The following is a 15,304-nucleotide window of genomic DNA, read 5'->3' as shown; positions in this document are numbered from 1 at the left end:
GTTATTTGATAGGTCAAGTTTATAATTAGTTCCATTTGAAATTGTTTATGAAGATTTGGAATCCAAGTTTTCTACTGAGTTACTGAATAAGCAGAAAACATTCTCGAGTTTTTGAGTTTATTTTCATATTGCAAGTATTTTTAGGTCCATTTGAGTATTTCCTGGTAATTGGTGTGTGCATTTCAAATTCTAGCTATGCGCACTCCAGAAGTTAGGCATTAAGTTTATGAATAACTCCTAGAATGCATGATGTATACTCCTGGTTTGATACACTTTACCTAAATCATGTGCTTCTGCTTCCATTCTGGTGGTAAATTTTTCCTTATTTGGACATTTGCTTTAGTGATGGAGCGTGGATATTTCATTATACTTTGTTTAAATTACTTTGATACTTTAGAAAATCATGGTGTTATGTTCATACTTAATACACTAATGCATTTAGTTATTTTAACTTGAGAACCGGATATGAGAGTATTTGTTTAGATAATGGGAAGTTCTATTTAGAACAGAGTGGCATTCCTATTTCCCATAGGATTGCTGAGCTAAATGTTCTTTATCATGTTTCAGTTGACTTAGGTGGTTATAACTAATTGGGTCTACAATATAGGTCTCAGTATTGAATGGAATAATATGTTGTTGGGTTGCTTTATGGCTGATATTAAGCTTCTTGAAGGCTATTATTACCTTGTAAACAATCTCTTTACTCCACAAAGTAGATGAATGCTATTTTATTCTTGTGCATTCTTTTAATACACATACATGATACATACCATTTAGCTTGACAGCAAATATTAGGGGTTGTGGTGACAGAAATTCGTTAAAAATATTTTTAAAAAAAATTATTTTTATTTTTTGAAAGCTGTCAATGAATTACATAAAGTATAAAATAGATTGAATTCAATACGAAAACAACACAACAATGCAGTGCAATTATATCAGACGAAATAAATTTATTTATTATTATGATATTGATCCTAAAGTCCTGCTAGCATCTAAAAAATATATATGAATTTTATTCAAATGCCCAAGCATTCTCTTTACGGATTTCTTCTTCTTCCTTAGGTGTGAAGTCATTTTGAATGTTGAAAATTTTGCGGACCTCCTCCACTGTCTTCTTCTCGATCAGATTTGCAGCAGCTTGACAGGTAAGATCAAGCAAGCTATTAATGTTAAGGAAATTAGCGGCCATTATGAGATCCAATAGTGTATTATGGTCAACTTTGATGAAATTAGCATCAAAGTCCTTAAGATCATCCTGGCTAGTCTTTGCGGCTTCGGCATGTGATTTGCAATACTCTATAACCTTAGCTAAGATCTTGCCAGTCACGTTGGTGATGGGAATTGTAGTGTCCACACATTCATCGTCAATCATGTACTTGATCATTTGCATCTCAAGAGCCACCGCCTCTTCCACCTCGAATATCTCCCCGTCGGAACTCCTCAATATGATCATCTTGTTAGAAGACATCGTCAATTTCGTCTGCTCTGCTGAATTATGAAAACTGCGAATTAAAACAATAGAAGATTGGTGCTCTTCAAACACATGAGAATCCCTTTTATAAGTACCCCGTTCAACCTCTCTGTTTAGAATTAGGAATCTTAACTCATCTAGGATTGGACAACTTTCAATTAGGGATGATTTTTTCAATTTCGATTTTAAGTAAGAATCCTAACTCATCTAGGATTAGACAACTTCCAATTAGGTACAACTTTTCCAATTTTGATTCTTGAAGGATCCTAGAGTCCTTATAAATATGAAACTTGTATGGAATATTATATAATTTTCTCAATTATTCTGAAGATCTGAAATTTCAAATTAAATACTCCCTCTCTGCATTGCCATGCCATCCACCACCATTTGGATCGCCGACCGACAGCCTCCGACCTCCGTAAGCACAATTCAAAATATAAAATCTTATTTTCTCAAATTCTGGTATGTAGTTATATACTCTGTATAAATTTTGTGAGCGAATCAAAATGAGATATGTGCTGTATCTATATATCTATATTAAATCTGAGTTTTGGTAGTGTATTATGAGCCCCTGTTGTTCTTTGTCGACTGTCCATTCTCCATAGTCCATACCCCTTCTTGCCGCTGCCCTAGCTTCAGGTAGACCATTATGCGATTTGCCAACTAAATTTGTGTTTTCTCGTTCACAAGTATTACTAGGTATTTGACTATTTGTTGAGTAAATAGAAGTATATAACTCTACTAATTGCTAATATAACAATCTATTCAAAATTCTTGTTTATTGATGCTCTAAATGCAGTTAAGCACCTCCCTACTGAGTGAAAAAGATTGGAGACAGAAATTCGTTAAAAAAAATTATATGTATGAAAAAGATTGGAGTAGTTGATTCTAGTGGCAACTGGCAAGTTAAATTCCTATTTTGCTTTCTAAGAGGGGACATGGTTTATGCGGTTCAATGTGCAGATTGTCTGCTATCACGTATAAATCCTTCCTAATCCATGCCTTTATTTCATCTCATAATGTAGGTAGGGAGTCTGTTCTTTTGCATCTCTTCTTTGGAGCATCCAGCCATATTGAATTAGATATATTCTAAACAGTATTAATTGTTAGTTTGGCAGCCAAAATGGTTTTGCCAGTTTGAGAACATAGAGTAAGGAATTGATTACTCTTCTTAATGCCATATGGAATAGATAACTCTACCATTGCTATCTCATATTTAGAATAGTATCTTTGACGTGGAGGCATGCAATATATTATTACTTCCACGGGTATATGAGCCATTGTGAACTTTAGCATTTATATGGAGTGATACCAAATGCATTTTACTGGTTTATTGAAGTATATTTTCAAGTTAGATAAATTGAATTCTTGAATTCTTTACTTCTTTGAAACTAGTACTCCATATTTGTACATAGTAACTGTTGCTCATTTTATACCTTATAGTAGTTAGTACTAATGAAATACTATCTTTTTGCTGACAGTTGGCCCCAGTATCGAATTTGCTTATTTCCTGGTATAGCCAAGCAACTTAGAATTGAACTTGACCCATTAGTAGCAGGACCTGTTATAAATTATGGCTACTCAGCAAAAAGGAGAAGATGATCAACAAGCAATACATGTAGAGATGCAAGGGACAGGCTCATCTAGTAGTAGCTGGGTGGGAAGGATCCAAGAACAGTATAGCAAGATCAAAGAGAATGCAGAAACTTACCCTTATGTGTGGGGTTCGTATATCGTTGTGTATGGAGGGTTTGGTCTCTGGTTTGCCTACAGATGGAGGAAGCTCCGCAGAACTGAAGATAGAGTCCGAGGTCTTCAAGAGCAGCTGCGCAAGCTTGTTGAATCTCAAGAGCCTGGAAGCTCATCTGGTGGTGCCACTAGCAGGACACGGCCGCCACATGATAAACCCACTGATTAGATGGTTTATCAGTTTCTATACCCTTTCAAATTGCATTATTTTTGTCTTTCCCTGACTTTTTTTTTCTGAAGTAGATTCTCCAAATTGAAAGTAGAGAATTTGAATCACAACTTAATCTTGAAAATGTCAGTTCAGCTGTTAAGCTGCATTTCTTGCAGGTTTTGTAAGCCTAATGTCACAGCACATAAACAGAGTTGGCAGAAGGAAGCTTGAATATCTTTCTGTTATAGGCTTCTTATTCCTTGTTTTGTATTTAAACTGCATTATACTTGCAACTTATTTAAAGAAATGTACTATTTTTGGTGATGTGCAGATGAATTGTTTTGTTTCGTATATTCTATTTCATAAATTGCAGTCTCATCAGTGCTTGCTTCTTCTTCAATTTGTTTTGCAACATGCACAAGCAACTCACTCGGCTTCTTCAATCTTGATGGGGATATGGGCTGCGGGCTGTCTGTTGGGCTCAGTTTGGTCAAGTGGCCTTATGATGAGCAAGATGGATTTAGGAATCAGGCGGGTTTGCCCAATGGAGTAGAGAGGCGAGGGCTGGTAGGGGTGGGTGGAGGGGGTGCGGCCCGGCTCGTTGGGTCATCTCCACAGCATGACCATGGACGCCCACAGTCGGGTGGCGAGGGGCTGGTGTTGGGGTCCATTGGTCTCCGCTTGCTATGGCGTGGTTGGTGTGGGTGGAGCATGCCCCGTTGTGGCTCTGGCGCCCCTTCGGCGAAGTTGGCACATGTTACGTATACTTGGAGGTTGGCACAAGTTGGGCGTGGCATACACGTGGTTGGTGGAGAGGAGGCACGTTTGGAACTGTATATGTGGATGGCGTTGTGGGGTCGAGGTGCTTCATAAGAAGGGGTGTTCTGCCTTCTGAGGGACAACCTAGTCTAACCATTACAACACTTCTAGCTCAGTGGCTTGTGGTCCTAGCTTACAACCCATACATCAGGGTTCGATCCTAGGAGCAGTGTTATTATTTCTAGTTCATTATTTGGGCTATAGCTTGTATTATTTACTATACCTCTTTGGGTCAGTATCTTGGGCTTTGTACATACTTGGGTCTAGCACCCCGAACAATAATACTACTATTTTTCTACTCTAGTTATGTACTTTCATACCCGATTTATGGTGGACCTAGTCCCGAAAAGACCATCAAATATGGTAGCTTAATGTTTGTTGAAAAAATTAGCTAAAAATGACAATTTAAAGTGGTCATTTTGAAGTATAATTTTGAATGTGATCCACTTTCGGCTTAGGTCGAATCAAAATGAATTAAGAATTTTCTTTTTCTAAGTGAGAGGTTAAGTTTGATATATTATACTCCATATTAAAAAGGGATGTTAATTTGTACTAATATAAATACAATTTAACTTTTAAAGGCAATGGTGATAGTGTGAATGCATGTCATATATATACGCCCGCTTCTAAATCATGTATTGATCATTTTCTTAAAATCTATGACATTGTACTACTGAAAATCTTGATTTATTGGATTAAAGACGACCATATCTACTATCGAATTGAGGCTTCCCTCGATCATTGCCACCACAAAATTCCTTCATGCAAGTCATCTCTCTGCCCAAATAAGTCTTACATTAAGACTAGAACTATCACAAGTTTGTGTCTAATTCTAACTCAAGATATTCAATGACTTATCTTAGTTTAGCTTTCTTCGAGAGAGAGTCAAAGGATAGATCTATTCAACCTGGAAGGTGTGGTTGAGTGGAAGAGACTCATTTATCGTTAACCAAAGGTTAATGGTTCGATCCTTAGCTTAGGTGCCTACAACTCAGCGAAGGAATTAGTCACTGTGTCCGACGGTGAAAACCCTCGGTTCACCCCCAAAAAAAGAAGGATATATATATTCACATTAATCTTGACTCACTCCCTCTTCCTTGAATTCCAAACTATATGTGAGGTCAACTTGTCAACACCTTTGAACTCACTGATAGAATCGCGTTCAGGTACGAACTGCCGCCCACCGTCCAAGAGAGAACTGAGAACCATCCCGCGCGCGTCACGTGTTCAGATCTAGGTGCACCTATAGTTATAAGTAGGTGTACCTAGGTGCATGAATGTTTGCGGGTGGTTTTTACGGGTACTAACTACTCGCTGAACTCCTCCGCAAGAACAAAAGCGATGTCAAACAGAACGAACTCAGATCAATAAATGTTAACAATGCAAAATTACATGTACTTGTAGGTGAAAGTAGGTGCAAGTGATTTTACCTGCACTTTTTACTTGCAAAGGTGCACCAACTACTTGCACATATAACACATTTACATGCACCAAAGGACATGTGGCGCGCACGGGATGGTTCTCAGTTCTCTCATGGGCGGCCGTTCGCATGAGAGTGTATATAGGCCACATTTATGTCTTCAACCTCTTCGTAGTTGACTTTTAATGGCATCCTTGTCAGGGCCGGTCCTATCATTTTATAGGCCCGGGGCAAAAAAAAAAAAAGACCCTTAATATAGGAAATTAAAAGATCACTAGATATATCAGGGTCCACCTTGCAAGGTGGACCCGAGTCCAAAATAGTGAAAATAAATCATTTACATATTGAATGTTCATAATTTACATACTTAATGTTTAAAATTACCTACTAAATGTTCACAATTTACATTTTACAAAATTGTGAACATTCAGAATGTAAATTGTGTATTTTGGACCCGAGTCTACAGAATAATTTGCCTTAAAAGATTGTATGGATTAATTGAAAATAATTAAATGATTATTTTAAAAGTTTGTAAACATATAATTTTTTTATTATAAAAAAAAACATGTTTTTTTTTAGGTATACCCAGGGTTTCCATCGTCAGACACAGTGACTAATCCCCTCGCTGAATTGTATGCACCTCTTTTGAGTGGGACAACTGGCCTAGAGATTTAAGACTACTCCATTCCCAAAGCCAAGTATCGAACCCTTAACCTTTAGTTAAGGATGAATGAGTCTCTTCCACTCAACGACACCCTCCAGGTTATTATAAAAAAACATGTTAGAATAGCTTTGGAGTAGTGTCCATTCAAACTTTGGGCCCCTGAAATGTAATTATAAATTAATTCAATGTTCACTAATATATATCTATTAACTAAAATAAGTATATCAAATGGTTGTAATTGTTAAGTAGATTTAAAATTAATAAATAATTTTGAAGGCATGGATTCAAATCTTTACATATGCAGACATATTTTTTTAACTTCATCAAAAGATAAAAAAACAAGTTAGGGCCCAATGTTGGGCCCAGGGCGAGTGCCCACCTCGCCCGCCCTTAGGCCGGCCCTGATCCTTGTTGTAGCACCTATGCCATAAGCTTCTTGTTATAGTTGAGTCTTATAGAAACTTTTGCTCCTTATGAGTAGCTCTAACTAGTACCAATGCCTATACTAAAATATGCGGACTATTTATACTATTCTACCAAAAATTAAGCCAACATTATCTATACAAACATACATGTACAACATCTACAACAATGCTACTGAACAACAATCTACAAAAAATACAAATTGTATTATTTTTGAAGTTAAAATATCGAATTAAATATTTTTTAGTTCAATGCGCCAATGGCATAATCTCACATAATTTTTTTTTTTTTGAAAACCTTCTCACATAATTAATGAGACTATTTTGCGCTTATTCCTTAAATTAAATATGTTATTAGATAGACAAAAGCTTGTGTGAGACTGTCTCATGAATTATTGTTCATGAGACGGGTCGGGTCAAGATGAAAATGTAATACTTATATCAGAAAATGTAATACTAATCATGAATAAAGTGTTTATTACGACTTATAAAGGAAAATGTAATTAATACTGTACTATTAAAGAAAAATGTAAAACTTTTGCATTGTATTACATTCTTCTTCAAAAATAAATGACTTCATCTTGTTAGATTAGGCCTAGTGAAATTTAATGTAACAAATAAATTGTTTGAGAGCAAAAAGTCAGCCCTAAAAATGTGGACTATATTTATTGTCTTATTCATTACAAATACTTCTTACAAAGGACAATAAAACCTCCCATTGTTATTTAAAATGACACTTTTTCCCCATGTGTTGTTTACTAATAGCACATTTTTTCATTGTGTTGTTTATGTAACCACTTTATCCCCCTCAATTATTTTTGAAGTGGCTATTTTCCCCCCTCTCCGTTAAATAAGTGTTAGGGATGTTAAATATGAGGGTAAAAATGACATTTCACTTATTATTATTATTATTATTATTATTATTATTATTATTATTATTATTATTATTATTATTATTATTATTATTATTATTATTATTATTATTATTATTATTATTATTATTATTATTATGAATTTGGTTTGCAATATAATTGTGCATTTTAGGCGTGGGGGGAGTACTGCAGTATATTAGGGCGTTGGGTGGGGTCGTCCAATAATAATAATAATAATAATAATAATAATAATAGTAATAATAGTAATAATAGTAATAATAGTAATAGTAGTAATAGTAGTAATAGTAGTAATCTAACTCTATAATAAAGCAAGAAGTTTTGCCAATCATTGTTTCCCGCCCAATGAAAACGACGCAGTTTTGGTATAGTTATGCATCTCGAATTACTTCCGTTTTTACTCTGCGCGTGTAATGGGAATCGCTATTGGGAATATACCTAGCCGTTGTTATTATTACACAGTCCTTGGTTCCCAAGGAGTTCAATTAATGTAGAACTCTTTGGTATTGTAACCAAGATCACTCCTATTAATATCTACAAATAATAATGAACTGCTACGGCATACAAGAAACAATTATATGCATTACATACATACAGAGATACCTAGATTACATAGAATATGAAGAGTTGCAATATTCAAATTTACATTAATTGAGATGTGGTATTTCCCAAACATATAATGCCGGTATCTCCTTTTTTTTGAATCTTCAGTATGTATAAATACCGGTCTTCTGCATGGTCGGACACTTCCGAAAGTAATCACACTTTACAGGCCTTTCTAAAGCAATATTTGGTGTTTCAACATGCCTTCCATGTTCATTGCTGTCAGGAACATCAAGCCGGAACACCAGCAAAGGGCAATACGAGTGAGAGCAGTTCGTGTGTTTGAAGTTCCTGAGAAAAGGGGAGAGGGGCAGGTTAGTAAGAGCATGGAAGTTGTGTTCCATGATGAAGAGGTAATTTTATCTATTTTCACATATTATTTTGTCTATGAACTGCTGCCATTTTATCTAATAATCTTAGTGTGTTTTACTATCTATAATCTTCTCATATAGTACTCTTTCAATTAAGCTACTATCATGCCATGTTATCTGCTCATCCTAAACTGTTTTGCTGTCTAAAATTTGTTTACTATTGTATTCGCAGGGAGACTATATTCATGCGAGTATCATCAAGAAAGACATTGTAAAGTATAGAGATACAATCAAGGAAGGGAAAGTTTATGAAATAAAGAACTTCATGGCCTCTACAAACTACTACGTGTACAAGATTACAGAGCATGGTTTCCTGCTCAAATTTAACTACAGAACACAAGTCAAGGAAATACATTCTAAGGGGTTTCCTTGCAAAATGTTTAGATTAAAGAGTTTTGAGGCTTTGAAAGATCCTGATGATGTGAATGACAAGGAGCTGATTGGTACTAAAATTAACTTTCCTATCTGCTAATATGTTCTTTATTCTACTTTTAGTAGTTATTGATTATACTTTGTTCATTTTGCAGATGTTATTGGAAGGGTAGTTGAGATTTACAATCCTGTGGACAAGATTGTAGGGGGAAAGGCCACCAAACTAATAGACTTCCAACTTCAAGACAATGCGTAAGTTTTTTAAAATAAATTTGATTACATTAGAATATAATGCATTTTTTTTTTTAATTTTGTGTTTTTTCTGTTTCTAAACCAGTGATAACACCATCATGTGTACACTGTGGAATGAGCATGTTAGTTCCCTGATGCCTTTTTACAATAGTGATTCTGTTGAACCACTGATTGTTGTCATTCAATGCTGTAGGGCCAAAGTTGTGGGTGGTGAGTTTTTATATTGTTTTCTCTTCTAATCTATAGATTCAAATACTAAATATTCTATACTGTATATATATCCTAATATATATCTAAAAATACATGCATCTATTTTTTTCATTTATTTTAGGTGAAGTGAGAATAACCAGTTCCTATGATGCTACGAAGCTGTGGTTTAATGAGGATTGGGAAGAGTTTAAAGAGTTTAAGTCAAAGTAAGTTCCATCTTTTATATTTCTCCTATTTTTTTTGGTTTCTACTAATTTTTTTGCTATTTTAATTACTGTGTGCTCTACTTTCTACTACTTATTTTAGGCAAATGTTGTCTAAAATGCATATCTAAAAATAAGAAAGATAGTTTAAAGAGTTTATGTGCTCTACTTTTTACTAAAATGCATATCTAAAAATAAGAAAGATAGTTTAAATGTTGTCTACTTTATTGTTGTTTTGTGTTTTAGACACATCTAACTAAGTTTCTAATCTTTTTGAAGCATGAAAGCTCAGGGTACTCCAATGAGGAGTCTCAGTACTGGCACACTGCATTCCAACTCTACAGGACTAAGTGATTTTAATAATGCTTCTGTTATTGTCACTAACTGCCATGACATTAAGAAGGTGAAACAGGTAATCCACACACTAAACTACCAATTCCTTTTGTAGTTTGATGTAACTGAAATTATTAAGTGCTATATATACTTATCAATTTTTTTGAATACTATAGGATGGGGACTACTATGTTGCTGCTGAGATTCTTGGGTTGGATTTTGAGGATGGTTGGTATTACTTATCATGCCTGAAACTTGGATGTAATAAGAAGCTTAAAGAACAGGAAGGGACACTTTTTTGTACTAAGTGTAAGAAGAGTTGTATGATGGGTACAGTTAGGTACAAAGTAGTTGTTATTGCTCTTGACAAGTCTGGAGATGCTCCCATGTTGCTTTGGGATAGGGAAGTTACAGAGCTTGTGGGTATTCCTGCCTCTATTTTGTATGCAAAATACAAGGAGGTAAATTCTTATTACCTAATGTCTACATTTTTTTTCTTAAACTGTTTACATTATCTGTTTTTAATTTGGTTATTTATCAACTATCTAAACAGCTTGATGTTGAAGTGCCACCTGAATTAGATGCTATAGTTGGTATGAAGATGCTTTTTAAGATCAACTTCAAACTGGCCCAAAAGATGGGTCCCAATTACCCATTCAATGTTGTTAGGGTTGTAAGGGATGAGCACTTGCTTAAGACCTATGCTGACAGATTTGTGGAGCATGAAGAGCAAGACTTAATGTCAAGGATGATTGAGGAGGAAATTAACACTGATGCAGTTTCTGGAGTAAGAATTTGAAACCCTAAATTATAGGTTTTTTTTTTTGGTTACTAATAGGTTTTTCTGCTGTTCTTAATTATAGGAAGATTCTATTGGAGTTGAAGTCAATAGTCCTGCCACTGTCCAGCCCTCGCAAAAGGAAGGAGAAGACAATGCAGAAAATGCTGGTGCCATTAAAAGGTCACTTTTGGATGAGTTTTCATCGTCCAAAAGTAGGAAATTGAATGACTCAGAAATAAAAAAGGAAAAGTTGTAATTCAGATTGATGGTTGAAAGTGGCTGTTGTTAGCCGGGCACTATCCAGACAATTTTTTTTTTTTTTTTTGTAATACTATGGTGTGACAATTTCTTTTTTTTCAGTTCTATATATGGATGGTTTTGAACTTTGATCTAATGCTTTTAGTAATTACCTATCTGTTTAGTACAATAAATGGTTGTGTATACTGCTATTATATCCTGTTTTGCAGTTTTCCTAATTTTCCTTTCAGGTTATTAGGAGTAAGGATGAAAGGTGTTAAAGTTTAGCAAAGATGCAAGGTGGCCAAGGTTTAAAAGGCAAACAGAATGGAAATAGTTTGGCAAGCAATTTAGAGTTTGAAGTTGTGTTTTTATATGTTCATATTTTCAATTCTAAGACTCTATATCTAAATATATTGTGCCTGTTTTGCAGCAAAGATGCCAGGTGCTAAGGTTTCAGAAGGCAAACAGGATGGAAATTCTTTGGCAAGTAATTTAGAGTTTTAAATTGTGTTTTTTATATGTTCCTATTTCCAATTCTAAGACTTTATATCTAAATATATTGTGCCTGTTTTGCAGTTTTCCTAATTTTCCTAACAGGTTATTCAGAGTAAGGATGAAAGGTGTCAAAGTTTAGCAAAGATGCTAGGTGGCCAAGGTTTAAGAAGGCAAACAAGATGGAAATAGTTTGCCAAGCAATTTAGACTTTGAAGTTTAGGGTTTAGGGTATATTTTCCTATTTCCAATTCTAAGACTTTATATCTAAATATATTGTGCCTATAAAATAGAGTTTGTTTCAATTACCTATTTGCACAATCTTCTTTAACTCTGTTTGAAATTCTAATATGAAGATATGTAAATATACTGTGCTAAAAAAAAAGGTGTTAATTCCAATTACCTATTTGCACAATCTTCCTTTACTCTGTTTGCATCTCTCGAAATCAATTGATGTTCAAGCTGGAATCCATCAATGTTTTCTAGCACATTTAAAAAGAAATTAGATAACAGCAACTAAAAGAAGAGTTTTTTTATTCATTTACATTACTGTTTTAACAAAAAAAACCAACAATCCTTTAAACTGAAAAATGTTTTGATCCTAAACATATCTGACTTTTATAGCAATATAGAATAAAATAATTTAACAAATACCAGAGGTCAAATAGCATACAAATAAAAATAGATTAACATTGTCGATACTCGAGGACCATTTGGAGAACAAAGACAGTTTTCAAGGTTTGTATTATTAATAAAATAAAGTTGTTTCTTCCAATAAAAACAAATTAAAGAATCTTATGATACATACAAGAACATTATACCAGTCTTAAGCAAAGAGTAAAAGAAGCGAATTTAAATTACTGTGTTCACTAATAAATGAGAATCTGCTTAACAAAAAAAAAGTTTATCATACACAAAGGTCACTTATATGCTTATATAGAATAAAATAATGCACCAAAGTCAAGATATCAAAGACACTACAATTAAAAATATATGAAGTTGTTCGATAGTCGAGGACCATTTATTGAACAAGGACATCTTACTGAATGTGTGTAATATTAAAAAACCAAAGTTGTTGCTTGCAATAAAACACAGTTAAAGTATATTATGATATATACAAAATAGTTATACCAGTTTTGACCAAAGAGCAAAAAAAAAAAAGTTATTAACATTACTGTGCTAACATTACAGAATTGTATACTTATATAGAAAAAAACAATGCAGCAAAGTAAAAACCAGTAATGGAAAAGTATTGCGTTACAAATTAAAGTGAACAGACTTACAAACTATGCAAGTATATGCATACAAACTAATCTAACTACAGTCAAGTAAAGAGGAAGTCTTAACCTATTTGCTTATATCACCATATTGCTTTTAGTGGTCTTTGATTGATTGGTTTTTTTCTGACGGATGCTCTTCAATTTCTTCAAAGCTTGAATTATTTAATTCTAAAAAGAATAACAAAAAAAAAAAATTTGTTAGAATCTGTGTTCAGAATATTTACAAAGTAAAGTGAACAAAGTTACAAACTATGCAAGTATATGCATACAAACTAATCTAAAGACAGACAAATAAAAATAAAGTCTTAACCTATTTGCTTATATGACCATAATGCTTTTAGTGGTCTTTGATTGCTTGGTTCTTTTCAGCTTGCTGCATTTCAATGTGTCACAAGCTTGGACTATTCCATTCTAAAAAAAATACCCCAAAAATTTAAAATTGTTAGAATGTGTTCATAATATTTCATAAGTAGAATCAAATAATTAATGTATGTGTTCAATGTTCTTACAACAGACTTACAAACTGTGAAACTATAACAGTGCAAAGTCATCTAAACTAAGCCAAATCAAGATAGAGTCTTAACTTATTTTCTGATCAGGCCATAGTGATTCTTTTCTGCTGGCTGCTCTTCAGTAGCTCTAAAAAGAAAAAAATAAACAAGGTTAGTATTTCTGTCCAGAATAAATAATAACATCAACACATACATTGAATAAATTGGCAGCCACATTTTGAAAGAAATTAGATAACAGCATTGCAATTCCAGAGTTGTAAATTAATTAACATTGTTCGGTTAACTAAAAAACTGAAACTATATTTTAATTGCCATAACATAGAAGTGAATACACTGCCATACATTGCCAAGGCAAGGGAATTATTGTCCTGTTAAGTATTAGTTAATCATTCTTAGGAAAAGAAACACATTGCCTAAACATTAAATAGAATTGATGGGCAGCTATCATTACTATTAAGAGAAAACTCTTCATCAGTTCCAATCCTATTTTCAAAATCAAGGCAAAAGTAAAATAAACTACAATGAACCCATCTAAACAAGGATGCCCCATCTAACTACCAACACAACCTGCCAGTTTCATACCCCAGTAAAATAGACAAATCACATCTACATTTTCAAGTAAAAACAATAGACAGAGCAATGAGGAAAATCACTAAATCAACAATTATAGGCATCAAAAGGAAACCAAGTGATGAAAATAAAGGTAAGTTCGAAACTTATCTTTTTAATACTTCAAATTAAGCTTCATTATAGCATCCTCTTCCTGTGCGATTCTGTTTATGCTCTCTGTCTCCTCAAAAAATTCCAGTATGTTCATGAAAAACAACATGATAAAGTCGAAAAAAGGTTAGGGTTTGTGTGAATAATAATATAGCTATACCATTTTGAAAATGATTGTTAAACAGTTAAGAGTAATTTCTATTTGGTGTTTTTAGAGCAATTTCTAAAAAGAATACGGTTTAGAACACTAATGGCTATGAATCATACAAATCTGAAATCAATAAATTGGACTATGAATTATCGATATGCATGCGTAGATCCAGAAATGTAGATCAATTTTAGAACAAAGAACAATGAAAAGTACGAAACCCTAAACAAATTTTGTGTAGATTTAAAGCATACTAACCTTAGAATTGGAGAATTAGCTTCACTGAAACGCGATTGCCACCATTTACCGTTGTTGAACACTACGATCTTTCACAGAAAGGAAAGATCGGGATTGTGTATTGAAAATCGGATCGATGCTAAGCGAGACCGGACTACAATTTCTCCGGAAATAATGTTCAATAAGAACAGTTGAATCGGAGATTACGACTTAGGACTGATCTAGATTTAGGCTTGACAGAGAAATATAGGAAGATCGTTTGGAATTGCTGAAGAACAGAGCGGTTCAGACATGAGAGAAGGAGAGGTCAAGCGAAGGAGAAGGCTTATCAGCCTCCTTCCTCTTCTCTCAATATTCCGACCGGAAAAAACAATAATAATTAATATATATATATATATATATATATATATATATATATATATATATATATTATGTGCGGCAAATTATATATATACAGAAAATATATATATTTAAATAGTTTATACATATAAACTAATAAATAAATATATAGATATGTATATAGTTATTTATTTATATATTTAATTTTGAATTGTTATGTGTAATTAATTAGATATATAATCTTAACAATTCTAATGGTATTTATTGTGGACAATGTTATACTTAAGAGTTTGTCAAATAAAATTAGTGTTACTATATAGCCATTACAATTTCAGGTTATATATATATATATATATATATATATATATATATATATATATATATATATATATATATATATATATATCACAATTAGATTATCCGTTAGGTGTGTTTAGTGGCACAATCACTAATTTGTAAATAATTGTTAGGTAAATCTTGAACAATTCGAAATTAATTATGTACTGTTAGTTGTGTTATGTGTAATTCATTTTTAGGATTTTTAATTATTTGGATTATTATTTATTTTAATGTTCTATTCTAATTCGCAGAAAATCAATTGGGCAACTCATCATCAAGGAATAAT

General features: G+C 33.3%; 1 protein-coding gene and 2 long non-coding RNA genes across 3 annotated transcripts; 1 reads left to right on the top strand and 2 right to left on the bottom strand.

The window, feature by feature from the left end:
- Positions 1–985: 985 nt before the first annotated feature.
- LOC109174223 (SKP1-like protein 1A) lies at positions 986–1,858 on the bottom strand. Its single transcript, XM_019323474.1, has one exon. The coding sequence runs from the start codon at positions 1,466–1,468 to the stop codon at positions 1,013–1,015; it is 456 nt and encodes a 151-aa protein (XP_019179019.1). The 5' UTR covers positions 1,469–1,858; the 3' UTR covers positions 986–1,012.
- A 6,020-nt stretch (positions 1,859–7,878) lies between these two features.
- LOC109174227 lies at positions 7,879–14,922 on the top strand. Its single transcript, XR_002053035.1, has 3 exons — positions 7,879–7,951; positions 8,298–8,300; positions 14,912–14,922. It is a non-coding gene; the product is annotated as an uncharacterized LOC109174227 (long non-coding RNA).
- LOC109174226 lies at positions 8,317–12,880 on the bottom strand. The gene is made up of 3 exons (XR_002053034.1): positions 12,791–12,880; positions 11,847–11,925; positions 8,317–8,480 (listed from the first exon to the last, which is right to left on the bottom strand). It is a non-coding gene; the product is annotated as an uncharacterized LOC109174226 (long non-coding RNA).
- Positions 14,923–15,304: the final 382 nt, after the last annotated feature.

This window comes from Ipomoea nil, unplaced genomic scaffold (genome assembly GCF_001879475.1).
Source record: "Ipomoea nil cultivar Tokyo-kokei standard unplaced genomic scaffold, Asagao_1.1 scaffold0572, whole genome shotgun sequence".
In the NCBI taxonomy this organism is placed as follows: Eukaryota; Viridiplantae; Streptophyta; class Magnoliopsida; order Solanales; family Convolvulaceae; genus Ipomoea; species Ipomoea nil.
The sequence above is the reverse complement of the archived record's forward strand: the minus strand, read 5'-3'. Positions and strand labels throughout refer to the sequence as shown.

Bases quoted from the DNA above. Each gene is read 5' to 3' on its own strand.
- LOC109174223 (XM_019323474.1), bottom strand. From the start codon at position 1,468: ATGTCTTCTAACAAGATGATCATATTGAGGAGTTCCGACGGGGAGATA.